The 16027-nt window shown below is 33.7% G+C and overlaps 1 protein-coding gene across 15 annotated transcripts in view; it reads right to left on the bottom strand.

The window, feature by feature from the left end:
* Positions 1-16027, bottom strand: part of Nbeal1 (neurobeachin like 1) — a 205019-nt gene that overhangs the window by 47132 nt on the left and 141860 nt on the right. For 11 of the 15 annotated variants that reach the window (XM_074071453.1, XM_074071448.1, XM_074071455.1 and 8 more), the window contains 8 exons: positions 14884-15010; positions 12444-12592; positions 11479-11612; positions 9410-9511; positions 8961-8999; positions 5494-5589; positions 4462-4586; positions 2097-2237 (listed from right to left, as the gene is read on the bottom strand). In XM_074071453.1, the coding sequence (XP_073927554.1) occupies positions 2097-2237; positions 4462-4586; positions 5494-5589; positions 8961-8999; positions 9410-9511; positions 11479-11612; positions 12444-12592; positions 14884-15010 (913 nt within the window). Of the gene's footprint in view, positions 1-2085; positions 2238-4461; positions 4587-5493; positions 5590-8960; positions 9000-9409; positions 9512-11478; positions 11613-12443; positions 12593-14883; positions 15011-16027 lie in introns of all 15 variants that reach the window. The other 4 variants (XM_074071454.1, XM_074071456.1, XM_074071458.1 and 1 more) reach the window with 2 other exon arrangements.

Genomic DNA, 16027 nt, shown 5'->3' with positions numbered 1-16027 from the left:
CCAAGAAGAAACACTGTATATATTAGTAGCTGCTCCCCATTCATTTTATACCAACTCCTGGCAACTAACAATCTATTTTCTGTCTCCATGCATTTGCCTGTTTCTACAGTTCATGTAAAACATCCAATATGTAGCTTTTTATCATTCAGCAAGTTTTCAAGGTCCATCCATGTTGTAGCATGGATCAATACTTTGTTTCATTCATTGACAGTCAAATAATATTCCATTGTATAGATATATCACATTTATTTATTCATTGATCATCAAATAGACACTTGGTTATTCTTAATTTTGGTTATTATAAACAAGGCTGTTGTGAACATTTGTGCACAAGTGTTGTGTCACCATATGACTTCAATTATCTTGGGTATGTAGCTAGGAGCAGAACTACTAGATCATAAAATAATTTCATGTTTGACCTTTTGAAGACCTGCCAGACTGTTTTCCACAAAGGCTATATTATTTTTCATTCCTACTAGCAGTATAGAAGATTTCCAATTTCTTAACACATTCATCAATAATCATTTGTATTTATCTTTTTTTTTTTTTTTTTGGTGGTACTGAGGTTTGAACTCAGAATCTCTTACTTGCTAGGCAGGTGCTCTACCACTTGAGTCACTCCTCCAGCCTTGTTTTATTGGGTATTTTTGAGATAGGGTCTTGAGATCTATTTGCCTGGGCTGGCTTCAAACTGTTGTCTTCCTGATTTGTGCCTCCTGAGTAGTTAGGATTACAGGTGTGAGCCACCGGAACCCCTGTATCTTTTTGATTATAGCCCTCTTAGTGGGTGTGGTCTCTCACTGTGATTTTTATTTGATTTTTCCCTGATGGCTAATGATGCTGAGCATCTTTACATTTGTTTATTGGGTATCTGTATTCAGATCCTCTGTCCATTTTTAAATTGGGTTGCATATTACTTGGCTATAAATGTTCTTTATATATTCTAGATACAAGTCCCTTATCAAATTTTCTTGATGGTTTACACTTTCTTGGTGGTGTTCTTAGAAGTACAAACAGAATTCATTTTGTAAAAACATCATTTATTCATAAAATCACAAAAAGCTGAAAAGACTCAATTTTACATTACTGTATCATGAGGGAAAGTAACCTGCTATCATGGTAAATGTAACACTTCAGTGATGGTTTGTGATGTTGGGGAGTCTCTTCTTCAAAACCAAGGCTTATTGTACTTAACCCAGGGATAAAGGACACAGGCTAACTGTGCAAGATAGAAACTACATGGAAAGAGAATAGAACAGGCAATCCTTATCTAGTTCTTGATTGGGTGGAGAAGGCAAAATGGTAAAGCAAAGGAATAAAGCAACATGGAAATTAAACATGTATTGAGGGACAGAGGATTCATGGAGAAGTATTTCCTTAGAATTAGTGGGAACACGTGCAACATAGATAAGCTGTAGTATCAAGGATAATTACGTTCACAGAGCAGTACTGCAGATCTGTTTCAGTGACTGCTGTGAGTCCTGCATGGCTCTTTCTTTCTATTCTTCTTGATAAACATTCTTAGGAAGACTATGTAGGCATTATGCAGATTTGACTCTGTAGATGTCTTAGATTTAGCTCTAAAGCAACTCTAAGTCTCTGATAGATTTTTAAAACAGCAGAAATCCCAAAGATATGCTAGGGTAACAGTGAAAAAGAATTATCCTTAAAACTCATTTGTGTGAGTCAGTTTGAGTGACTCATTCTCATACTAGTTCAGCTATTTTTATCTGAACTGAAATCTAGTAGAGAAGAAGTAAACAGATACAGCTCTGTTCTATAGCACATGACATCAAAGAAAACAGTTTTGAACACTAACATAATCATAAGTAAACAGTTTTGTTTTATTTTGTTTTAGTAGTACTGAGGTTTGAATTCGAGGCCTCACATTTAGCCTAGGCAAGTGTTCTACCACTTGAGACACTCCACCAGTTCTTTTTTCTTGGGTATTTTTTGAGATAGGGACTTGCTTCTTGCCTGGGCTGGCCTTGAAACACTATTCTCCTGATCTCTGCCTCACAAGTAGCTATGGTTACAGGCTTGAACCAGCGTTGCATGGATGAAAACAGATTACAGATTATTTACCCCAGACATACTTTCCACTCTGAAGCTGGATATGCAGGGTGGTGAATGGTTCCACACGAATGAGATAGTGCATGACCCCTGCAGAATTTGAATAGTGAGTACCATAATGAAACTTATCAATTGTTCCCATAGGATCCTCAAAATTCTCATACCTAAAAAAAAAACAAAGTAGAGTTTTATAAACTGTAATAAAATTACATACAGAGTCTAAGTTTATATTGTTTGGCTGAAACACAGTATTTTTTTTAAAGTCAATCCTATTCATATGCTTCATTATCAAGCTATGTATCATATCCATCACAGCATATTCATACATGAAAAAAGTTTTACTTCTGAATAGTTTTTCCCAAATCATTAAATATTGCCACTACATGATTCTGAAGTACTGTTGCAAAATGCAATAATAATAATACATAGTCACTGTGGAAAAATTAGAAAACACAGAATTAAAATAGAAGAAACTTAAAATCAATTATAATTCTACTTCCCATAGACAGTTAATATTACCTTTTTGATGAATATCTGTCTATCATAATGCATAAATTAGTATACTTCTTTTTTTTGCAGTGCTAAGGATCAAACCCAGGACCTTATACAAGCTAGGCAAGTACTCTGTCACTGAGCTACAACCCCAGCCCTAGAAATACTTTTTAACATAAAAGTGCTGTTCATAATATTTTGTTTATAACTTATCTTTTAATTTAGGAATTTTCTACTAATATTCTTTCAAATGATTCAATACATTTAAATAGTTGTATGACATTGTACTGTATAGATGTGCCACAATTTAACAATTTTGTATTTTAGATATTTAGGTTATTTCCATTTTTCTGTTAATAATATGCAATGTGATAATTAGGCATCTTTTTGTGACTAAGGTAATGGGAAAAAACATGAAGAAATTGTCAAAAATTGTGGGATCCAACGCATAGTAATCTAAAGATAAAATAGGAGATGATCTAAAGGAAAAAGGCCTAAACAAGATTTATAGTGATTTATAGTGATTCTATAAGCTCTATCTATTACAATACATGCATAATTGGTCTGAATGGGTGTGTATTCGTATGTACAAAATCTGAATAAAAATGAGTAATATTATGGAGGTAATAAACACTGCCTTTGAAAAATCAAAATTGTACATCAATCCTCTGAATCCACGGGTTCTGTATCTGCAGATTCAATAACTGCAGGTCAAAAAGACTTAGAAAAAAACCTGCATTTGTATTGAGCATGTTGAGACTATTTCCTTTGTTATTCTTTAAACAATACAACATGACAATTATTTACATAGTATTTACATTGTATTAGGTATTACAAATAATCTAGAGATGATTTTAAGTAAACAGAATGTTGAGCATACACTATGTGCAAATATTATGCCTTTTTATGTAATAAAATTAAGCAACTGCAGATTTTGTTATTTGCTGTTACTTCATCAATGGATGCCTGCACTCAGTTCATCAAATTGAGACCAACTAATGGTCAATATTCAGTGGGATAAAAGAAGCTTGCAGGTCGTATCATTTGTACATATGCAAAAATAAACCATTAAAATTTACCTGCATCTTTGATTACCAATATAATAAGTTACTTATATAAATATTTTCTGTGGAAAATTTTTTTTAAAAATCCTTCTTTTGGTTACAGTCTGAGAAAAAAATTTGAGTAGTAGCAGTGACAGAATACATCCACATACAGCAAAGTTCCACTGCTGAGTTAAAGAGAATAAAAATATTAAATACAACAAAAAAGTCCAGAGAAAGATTTGCAAATAAGTAAAAAAAAAAGAAAGAAAAACGCACCATCTAATTTCAAATAAACCTATCACTAAGTTAGTCTGCAAAAGAGTTCTTTAGCCTCATATTAAAAATCATACCTGTAAAGTCAAGTTCACATGGAGAAGGGACACTAAAATGATTCTTTACCCTGTGAGTAGCTTATTTTGAAAAAAAAAAAAATTGTGAGACGTTGACAGGGTGGTTCATAAATAAGTAGTACTACAAAATTTTGCTTTTCTTATTAAAATCTTACTTTCTAAATTTCCAGTTATTATTCTTTATTCACATTATTGTTGAATAAAAGATTAGTATTAAATATTCTCTCAGATAAGGATTTACGTATGTTCTTTCAGTAAGTTATGAAGTCTAAAATATCTGAAAAGAAAAATTTTTTTATTACAAAGTGAAAAGAAATTCTTAGCGATAGGTTTATAGATATTTAAAAGGCAAGTGAAACATTTAAAAAATTTAGTGAAGCAATGATCAGACTGTAAAAAGTATTTGGTATTAAAAAAGATAACATTTGGTTGGTTTGGTAGAAATCAACACAATTCAAACAAACAGTGGATATCTCTCAAAAGGGTTAAAAACCACTTACTTTTCTCTCATAGCTTTGGCATTTTTATCATTAACTACCCCAATAGGTTTAGAAAGATCTCGAAATACAGCAGGGTTATTAAGGTCCAACTCTTCTGAAGTATAATCTTGTAAAATCCAGGGAAACTAAAAAAGTCACAATTTATAATGTAGTCATTCCTTCTTAGACAAGCTAATCTCTATACCTAATGTAGAATACTTACATAAAGTCAGAAGGGGATAGTCTCTAAAAATATTTTCTCTACTGCAAATACTTTAAATATCTTAACCATTCATCTTTAGTTCAACAGTATCATTTCCTATAATTCCACTAGGATATTTTCAATGAAGTGAAAAGATGCTTGTACTTTTAAATTATTCTTATTTATATACTTCTTGAAAATACCAGGGTAGAAAATATACCAAAAGGCAAAGTGTGTGTATGTACCATAGGCTCTTGGTATCTGTGAGCATATAGTGCCACCAAGATCACCGTTGAGGAGAAACTGCCAATGAATGCTCAAGGATGTAGAATTCAGCTCCAAACTGCAGGTGCTTGATTCGTTTTTCCCATGACACGGCCCAACTTCCACTAAAGATATGCTGTCTTTCAACAAATCTAAAATTCACTTTATCACTTAAATTAAATACATTAACTTTTACCTTGATTTTTGGGAGGCATAGTTTCAGGAAATTAAGGGCAGGAAAGAGTCAATCCCACAATGATTTAAATACAATTGACAATAACATGGAACTGACTAAGAGCTTCTCTAAATCACCTGAGCTGTGCAATGTGTACATGAGAATTAAAAAATTTTGTTCTTGAAATTTCTTTTAACTTTTCAAAAAATTTTATGATGTTTTGACTGTACTTGGTCAAAACCACATGCAATAAATCCACGACTAAGGTGAACTTACTGTACATACACATTTTTTATAAATGTGTGCATGCAAATATATATATCTATAAGTATATATATATATGCACATATATAGTTTTGTATACTATAAAACTGTAAGGCAATTTCAGTTTGGAGGTTTATATAAAACTTACCACAGGATATTGTGCAAGGTCATTATAGGTTCTTCCTGCCATTGTATTTATTTGAATGAGATAGTCAAAATTTGATATCTCTCTGTTCACCCATTTCTAGACAGCACAAAAAATAACGTTGGGGTTATATATAGAAATTGAAAAGTACTAACATTAGGACCAACATAATCTTTGCACCATATTTCTATCATCTTAATGATAAAAAGAAATGGAGTTAAAAAGAAAAGGTTCAGCACGAAGATAAATGTACTTTTCCTCAATTTACTTCATTTAAAAAATTGGTCTCTAGAAAAGGAACAAAAAACTGAACATAAATTTTATACTACAGTCTAAAAGGTTAAGATCTTGATTAAGAATTAAGTTGTGGTGGCATACAACTATAATCCCAGCTACTAGGGAGGCAGGAGGATTGCAATTAGAAGCCAACCTAGCCAATTTAGCAGGGCTAAAAAAAATCTGGGTAACAATGGGAGAATACTGTTAAGTGTTCTGAAATCCAGGGCATGCTTAAGACCTTGGACTTAATTTCCAGTATTTCCAAAATAAATAAATAAATACATAAATGACTTTTTTTCAATTAGGTATTTTATTTTAATATTCTAAAACTTTAAATACTAAAAAGAATATCCCACTTTGAAATTTTTGTTATAAACTGAGATTTTCTTAAATATGAATATTAAAAAACAGTACTTTTTTTATTAGGATATATTCATTATATGGGGGGGGATTCATAGTGACCATTCTGATCATACTTATATTGTACATTGTTTATATTGCCCCATTGTCTCTCCTCTCAAGCCCCTTCCCATTCCACTTAAAGCAATTGCAAGAGGTTTCTTAGTTCTGTTTCCTATAGGTATATGAAGTCCATCTACCATATACCATCACATCTCCTTCTTTCACCCTCTCCCTCCCAGTAGTCCCCCCAACAATGTACTTATTTTATAGTCCTCATTTTGGTTATTAATATTTAAGTTGATGTTCAAAGAGGTGTTTCAATGTATGCCCACTGTGGGCATACTTTAATTTGTTCAACTCCTTTCATTACTCTCCCTTACCCCTCTACCTCTACCCCCCATTTTCAACAGCTTTCTATATACATCTTTATATTCTCTACCTTCACATCTTGTATGTAATATTACTGATGTTCTATCATTTTCTTTTCCTTTCCCTCTTTCCTTGAGTTCCATAGAATAGTTCCACTGTTACAAATATTTCTACATCTGAGTTTGTATATGATCATGCTTCTTTTTGTATGTATGTTTATCTTTGGTTCTGTCTTTGACGTATGAGAAAAAACAGTATCTTAATAGACTAAAATTATACTTAATATGCTAAAACTTAATATGCTATAAGGTAATGTTATTGAAATCTTAAGACAAATGGTAGATGGAATTTTGCCATTATTAGGTACAAAATTTTGTAAAGAAGAGATAATCACTTTCTATTAATCATCTAATGGTACTGCTAGGGAATTTTGCTTATAGATTAACATTCACCTTTAAGTTTACTCTATGCCTTAAGGAAATGACACACTTATGACGAATACTAGGAAATGAAATTTAGAAAGCTCAATTGTTCTTGAATGCCAGGTTGAGGAATTAGTAATTAATGAATAAAGTTTACTGCATAGGCAAAAAGGAATGTACTTAACTAAATAAAGCTTATTTCAGTGGCAATGGTAAAGAACTGCTGGCTAGGGGTGTAGCTCATGATAGACGTTAGCATAAATGAGGTCCTGGGTCCAAAACCCACTGAAAAAAATTTACTGCTAGCTCTTGAACAACAGCAACATGTAAGAAAGATTAAAGAATATGTAGAAGGAAGAAGAAAGACAGAAGGTAGGGACCCTAATTAAGAGACTACTAACCGTCTTTGACAAAGGCACTAAAAATATACGATGAGGAAATAGCAGCCTCTTCAACAAAAACTGCTGGGAAAACTGGTTAGCAGTCTGCAAAAAACTGAAACTAGATCCATGTATATCACCCTATACCAAGATTAACTCAAAATGGATCAAGGATCTTACTATCAGACCACAAACTCTAAAGTTGATACAGGAAAGAGTAGGAAATACTCTGGAGTTAGTAGGTATAGGTAAGAACTTTCTCAATGGAACCTCAGCAGCACAATTAAAAGATAGCACAGATACGTGGGACTTCATAAAACTAAAAAGCTTCTACTCATCAAAAGAAATGGTCTCTAAACTGAAGAGAACACCCACAGAGTGGGAGAAAATATTTGCCAGCTACACATCAAAGGACTGATAACCAGAATATATAGGGAACTTAAAAAACTAAATTCTCCCAAAACTAATGAACTGATAAAGAAATGGGCAAGTGAACTAAACAGAACTTTCTCAAAAGAAGAAATTCAAATGGCCAAAAAACACATGAAAAAATGCTCACCATCTCTAGCAATAAAGGAAATGCAAATTAAAACCACATTAAGAGTCCACCTCACCCGTTAGAATAGCCATCATTAGCAACACTACCACCAACAGGTGTTGGTGAGGATGTGGGGGAAAAGGAACCCTCTTACACTACTGGTGGGAATGTAAACTAGTACAACCACTCTAGAAAAGAATTTGTAGGCTACTTAAAAAGTTAAACATTGATCTACCATTTGATCCAGCAATACCACTCCTGGGGATATACCCAAAAGACTGTGACACAGGTTACTCCAGAGGCACCTGCACACCCATGTTTATTGCAGCACTATTCACAATAGCCAAGTTATGGAAACAGCCAAGATGCCTCACTACAGATGAATGGATCAAGAAAATGTGGTATCTATACACAATGGAATTTTATGTAGCCATGAAGAAGAATGAAATGTTATCATTCGCTGGTAAATGGATGGAATTGGAGAACATCATTCTGAATGAGGTTAGCCTGGCCTAAAAGACCAAAAATCGTAATATGCGATATCGTAGTGTCCTCATATGCGGACATTAGATCAAGGGCAAACACAACAAGGGGATTGGACTTTGAGCACATGATAAAAGTGAGAGCACACAAGGGAGGGGTGAGGATAGGTAAGACACCTAAAAAATTAGCTAGCATTTGTTGCCCTCAACGCAGAGAAACTAAAGCAGATACCTTAAAAGCAACTGAGGCCAACAGGAGAAGGGGACCAGGAACTAGAGAAAAGGTTAGATCAAAAAGAATTAACCTAGAAGGTAACACACATGCACAGGAAATCAATGCAAGTCAACTCCCTGTATAGCTATCCTTATCTCAACTAGCAAAAACCCTTGTTCCCTCCTATTATTGCTTATACTCTCTCTTCAACAAAATTAGAGATAAGGGCAAAATAGTTTATGCTGGGTATTGAGGGGTTGGGGGGGAGAGGGAGGGCGCGGAGTGGGTGGTAAGGGAGGGGGTGGGGGCAGGGGGGAGAAATGACCCAAGCATTGTATGCACATATGAATAATAAAACAATAAAAAAAAAAAGAGACTACTAACCATCCTAGAAAGCAAAAAATAGCAGCCTTCTTTTGGGTCCTGCAATATAAACTCAAGATACGTTGAGATACAAGTGGGAATATAATTCACATGAGCATTAATTAGCTTTAGCTGGTAGAAGAAATGACAATTCTTATTTACATTTTTCCATGGCGCTCTTTGTACTATTTTCTTCATGCATTTTTATTAAGGAAAAAAAAGAGAAAATTATTTAAGGATAAATAATTGAATGAATGATTCAATTATTCAGAATGATTTGGGAGCTGTTAGGGGGAAAGTACACAAGTGCCAAAGTAACGAAAGAAGATTCAACTACAATTCAAAAGACAGTCTAAATGGAATAGCAGTTATAACAATCAATCTAAAGTTAAGAATCAGAAGACTTATTTTTAAGCAGAAGTCTGAGATATAAAAGCAATACCAAAATAGCAACTTTTAAAATTTCCTACCTGTGTCAATCCTGATGCCTTGAATAACTCCTGTGGTGATCTTGTTCCATAACTATTTGGAATATGAAGGGACAGCAGTCTGCTGTATACTTTATTTCTAACCTATAAAAATATCATTATGTTCATCAACACAAATCCCGATTATTATCTTTGTAATAGTTCTCGAGACCCTATCTTGGAAAAAACCCATTCCAAAAAAGGGCAGGTGGAGTGGCTCAAGGTGTAGGCCTTGAGTTCAAACCTCAGTAGCACAAAAAGAAAAAAAGTTTATGTGTTAGAAACTTAATCTCCAATTCAGATGTTCATAGTTTTAGGTGGGCTTTTGGGAGCTAATCAAGATTAAATGAGGTCTGGGGGTGGAAACTCCATGATGGCATTAGTGCCTTATAAGAAGAGGAAGTGAGCCAGGATATAATCCTAGCTAACTGGGAGGCAGAGATCAGGAGGATCACAATTAGAAGCCAGACATGGGCAAACAGTTTCGAGATCCTCTCTTGAAAAAACTCATTACAAAAAAAGGAAGGTGGAGTGGATCAAGAAGTAAGTGCTCTTGCCTAACAAGCATGAGGCCCTGAGTTCCAACCTCAGAACCACCAAAAAAAATAAAAAAATAAAAGAAGAAGAGGAAGTGAGATCCAAGTAAGCATTCTTGCCCTGTCTTACCATATGATATACTCTGCCGTGTTACTGTACTACAAAAGGCCCTTGCCAGATGCTGGCACCGTGCTCTTAAGACTTCCTGGTCTCCAGGACCAAAGCAAAAGAATAAACTTCTATTCTTGTACATTACCTGGTCTCAGATTTTTGTTAGAGAACAGAAAATGGACTAAGGCAGTTGAAGTTAAGACATCTGTCTTTTAAAAAAGTTATAGTATACAACGGAAAGATCATTAGACTTTGAATTCAAAACTTAAGTTTAGTTCAAATTTAGTTCTGCTACTTACTAATCATCTTGAAAAATCAAGTAATTTGCTGAGTCTCATTTATAATAAACATAATTTCTACCCTTACAGTGCTATGAACTGTTCACAGCTATAAAATATAAATAAAATATAAAGTAATAAAAATTTCCTTTCCTTATCTATAAAGAAGAATGAAATCTGTCAATGTTGTTAGGAAGATTAGACACTATATACAAATGTGATTTAAAAACTGTGGTGTTATACGATGTATTTAGCAGGTCTAATTACATGACCCTGTTCCATAAAACACATGCGACGTATTTTCCTATGAAGGAGATTGGATGTCCTTTTCAAAAATAGAAAAATGCTCTTTTAAACATTTCAATCAAACCATCTATAAGTAAATCTGTGCCCCCCCAGATAAACAGAAAATTGGTTACTGTCCATGCTAATCTAGGTCCTCTGAGAAGCAGATGTCAGGACAGAATTAAACATGCAACAATATTATTACAGAAGAAAGTAATCAGGAGTGCTAGCAAGGTTGAGAGAATTATCAGAATGTAACACAGTGTGACCCAAAGTGAATGAGAGAAAAGGAAGGTTTGGGCCAACCATCCATCCTAAGCAAAGGTCCAAGATTATACAGTTATTTAGACCCAGATAATCGGGCTTCAGAGACTATGTGCTCAACTACGTATATTATTTAAGAATTTAGAATATTCCTAGAAGAAATAGCTACCCCATTATAACTTCTTGCAGCAGAATTTTTTGTTTTTTTTTTTTTAGCACTAGTATTATAGGTATGTGCCAGCATGCCTGGCTCTAGTAATATCATATATATTGCAAGTTATTTCACAATTGGATACAGATAGGCATCTGTTGTTTGACTCTACTAGCTACTACACACACACACACACACACACACACACACACACACACACACACACAGAGAGAGAGAGAGAGAGAGAGAGAGAGAGAGAAAACAAACACCCCAATATTCAAACAAATCCCAACAAAAGTTCATATACTAATTAACCTCCAAGGTATATGGTTTTGCTTCCATATTTTTATCTTGATCAAAGAGTACAGTCCAAAATCCCATTAAAGCTCACTAGCTGAAAAATTACTTCAAGTTAATACTTTGTGATTGCTAGAAAAGTAGCATACCTCTTTTTTGAAATTAAGAAAATAGTTGGATTGGTCAACATGAAAAATCTCAAGCGCTGATCTCCTTAAATTATAACGCCGTAAGTGAATCTCTCGAACTTGAGAATGAGGCCACTTGAAATCAAAGCCTACTCCTGAAAACAGAAGAAATCTTGTGACTGAGGTACCATGTAAAGTTACTGGCGTTACACAGAAAATATCTTATTCTTAACAAAAGTAGTATTTAAGGAAAAGAAATTCATATTATAAAAACCATTTATTAAATTTATTGGGTGTTTAAAGTATTTCTTTTAGAACTATTTAAAAATTTTACAGCTGTTCTACTGCCTTCCATGAGAATAAATAATAACTGAATTAGTATATATTAGATACAATTTTCCATGCCTAGCAAGTTCAAGGCCCTGAATTCAAACTCTAGAACTGTCATAAAATAGGTGAGATACCTATAGAATTAATATATATACAAAGATATGATAAAATTAAGATATTTTATAACTTATTCATTGTGATCCCTTCAAGCCAAGTCACTCAAATATATTTACAATTAAAAAAATAAAATAAAACTAGCCAGGTTCAGTGGAACATGCCTGAAATTCCAGCTACTCTGGAGGCAAGAGGATTGCACGTTCAAGGCCAACGTGAGTAACTCAGGAAGACACTGTCTCAAAATAAAATTAAAAAGACTGGGGATGCAGTTCAGTGGTAGAGCATTTGCCAAGCATGTATAAGGTCCCGAGTTCAATCCCCAGTAACACACACACACACACACACACACACACACACACACTTTCCTTCAATAAATTATTGAATAATAAATTTAACCCCTTACTGACATTCCATTTTTCAGTTTACATGATAGACTATAATTTTGCAGCCCCATCATACTGCTTTCTTCTTTTCATTCATGACTGATTAAACTGGATACTTAATCATGGAACAGAAATTATTTCCCCAGAACTCCTCACCATCTTCTTTTTCAATGCTGTTATCATAGAAGTAAATGTGTTGAGTAGTGATTTCTAATCTTCCGGGAATTACATCAATTATTGTAATGAGTTCACAGTCTTCTGTCAATACCAATTTTTCTTTTTGATCCTGTTCTTCTTTCTCATCACTGTGAAAACAAAAAAACAAAACATCAGTTTATCCTATTGAAGTGTAAAAGAATATCATATTAAAATATACAAATCTCAAGGTATAAAAGTGTCCAAGAAAGAATATTTGAATTACCTATAAGAAAAGTTTAACTGTACATTTAAATTACTTAGATACTATCCAAATATTTTTAATATCCAATGATTCAACTTTATATTTAATCTAATATAACTGGAAAAGGACAGTACAAAAATGCAACAATATTGGCTATGTCATTTTAGTTATATTTTGGGAAACATGAATTGACCCAGGGACTATATAAATCTCTGAATAAAGGAACTGCATTAATAGTGGTGTTTTCTAAATAATTAGAAGTACGAATTATAATTTATTGTTGTTTGGAGACAGGGTCTCACTATGGTGCCTAGGTTGGCCTTGAATTTATGATCTCTCTCAATCTCCGGAGTAGCTGGAAGTACAGATGAGCACCACAGCATTCAGTATCTAATTATGATTTTTAAACTAAAATGAGACTTTGCAAGAGTAACTAAAACTAGAGCATCACCATTTTACCATCTCCTGACAACAGAACTACAGATAATAATATAAAGAGCTACCATTGCCAAACCTTGCTTACAGTGAAGTAACGTTGTATTAAAAGAAATGTTATCATTTATATTTCTTGGAGGGAGTAACTGGAAAGGGACAATCTTCTTGTTGCCTAGGTGACTTTATCTGCTGAGTAGAGAAGTGGGAACTCCCATCACTCAGAATATTATTCAAGTAAATTTTTCAGGCCAGATGCTTATTTCACATAGGTCTCATAATAGCAATGTCCAGGATAGCAATAACTAAGTCTAATTTTGTTTCAAGTGATTTTACACGAGGACACTATATAATTACCACCAATTTAGGTGGTAATAGAGCAACCTTTTACTTAAAGGTGTAGCTTAAAAAAAGGAAGAATTATTACTGGAAAAAATGTTTCCCTAAATAGTGAAATTTCAGTATTTGAGGTAGTAAATATGGAAATGAGTAACTTGAAAGAATAAACAGTCTGAAGGTTAGCTATATTTAACAAGAGAGGGTGTTTTGGTTCTTCAATTTAAAATGAATGAGTCTGACACCTAATAAACTCAGGCTAGAAGGGAGATATTCAACATGTTCAAAGAAAAAATTCTGACCACCAAGAACTCTAATATCAGCAGTATACTATTCATAATAGAGGAAGGCAATGATGCTGGAACAACTGGATAATCACACGAAAAAGAGTGAACCTGGACCCCTATATCACATCATATACAAAATAAATCAAACATCTAAATGTAAGGACTAACGCATGAATCTCTTAAAAGATAACACAGAAGTAAATGTGAACAACTTTGAATTAGGAAACGGTTTCTAACATATGACACTGAAAGCCTAGAAAACCAAAGAAAAAATAGACTTCATCAACATTAAAACTTCTGTAAAAAAGACACTATTAAGTGAAGTTGTCATTAGTATTCCCTTTCGTATTGATCTAACTCCTTCATTCCCACTACTGGCAATTAATGTTGTCATTCTTTTTCTTCTGTCAGCTTCAATAGAGATTCATGGTCTTTCCTTCTATTTTTTGTACTGGGTCTTGTACTCAGGGTTTCAAACTTGCCAGGCAGGTGCTCTATCACTTGAGCCACGCCTTCAGCCCATTTTGCAGTAGTTATTTTTCAAGTACGATCTCATGTTTATGGCCAGGCTGGCCTGGATTGCAACCCTCCCATTAACATTTCCTATATAACTGGGATGACAGGCAAGTGCTACCCACACCCAGCTTTTATTGGTTGAAATAGGTCTTGCTAACTTTTTGCCCAGGCTGGCCTGGAACCATGATCCTTCAAGTAGCTGGGAGTAGAGATGTTAACCACAGTGCTTGGCCCACCCTTTTTTTTTTTTTCTCTCTCTTTTTTTTAAGTGCTGAGTATCAAATTCAGGGTCTTCTGCCTAGTAAATGAACAACTCCACCACTGAGCTATGCTCTCAGCTCCTATCCTACCTTATTTATACCTAAACATAGATTTCGCTGTATCTCACAAATTTGACATGTTGGAGTTGTTTTTGGTAGTTATTCAAGATATTTTCTAATTCCAGGTTGAGCTCTAAGTGATCTGGGTTTGAAAAACCTTCTTCAATAATCTCAGTAAACACTGAAAGGCTCCTAACAGTCGATATGGCATTAAATACATACTTAGAATTTTGAGCAAATACACAATTCTGGAATCTTCTCTTAGAACACAATAATGTTAAATTCTTTTAAGTACTTATACATACATATTTGCTCTGGCTGTTATGTCCTCTTCAAGAAGTTCTAATTTGTCCTCCTCCATATCACTAACTTTAACTTGTTTCACTACTTCCAAAAGCAATGAATCACTGGGAGGCTGTGAATGTTGGATACCTGTTTAAACACAAAATACTTATTAAACTCAAATTAAAAAAATTGTATGAGTCCTTTTATAATTTCTGACTAATACATAATAATATGTTTATTATATGTAAAGAGGGTACTTTGATTCAGAATAATAAATTATTTTTGATGATTTTTAAAATTCCTACAATATGGTAAAAGGAATAAATGCTTTTGTTTATTTTTATTGGCAATATTAGGGTTTGAATTGAATCCTTGTGCTTACTAGGCAAGCACTCTAGCACTTGAGCCATACCTCCAGCCCAAATAAATGCTTTTAAAATATGGCAATTATTTTTAATGATGGCATTATTTGTTTCAGAAATAGGACAAGCAATCTACTACTAGTCAGATATGAGAATTGACTTTATGTAGCTGAATGACACTACTCCATTAATCATACTTAATTGTACGTAATTCTAAAGTAAAGCATGAGAATAATTAAGTACAAGAGAGAACTGTTCTCAATGTATTGATGCAACAGACCATTTTAATTAGGCATTTGTACTAGTGAAATACTAAGGAAGAACATGACAAATTGTTTTAATTAGCAGAAAATACACAGCCCAAGAGCTGAAGTGTTACTTTTTGGAACCTATGGAAATTAACAGATAATTGTGATACATATGGATGTAATGCATTTATATTTTATAAACTAAACATTTAGTTTTAGGAAGATAGGGCTGTGTAACGGAGCAAACATGGGCTATGAATCAAGGGAGGCCTTGAGTCAAATTTTGTTCTGACACTTATTAGCCATATGACCCCTCTGAATCTGTTTTCTCCTTCTTCTTCTCTTTCTTCTTTTTGAATTTTATTTTGAGACAGGGTCTTGTCATATTGCCCAGGCTGGGTTCAAACTACAACTTCCAATCTAAGCCTCCTAAATAGCTGGAATTACAGCATGTACCAATATATCTGGCTCACGAATCTATGTTTTCTTTATTGTGAAATGAAGAATTCATCACAGAGTTGTTATAAATATGAAAGGTAATATATATGAAAACC

The sequence above is a fragment of the Castor canadensis genome, chromosome 4, assembly GCF_047511655.1.
Source record: "Castor canadensis chromosome 4, mCasCan1.hap1v2, whole genome shotgun sequence".
NCBI lineage: Eukaryota > Metazoa > Chordata > Mammalia > Rodentia > Castoridae > Castor > Castor canadensis.
Note: the sequence above shows the minus strand (reverse complement) of the source record. Positions and strands in the feature narration are given on the sequence as shown.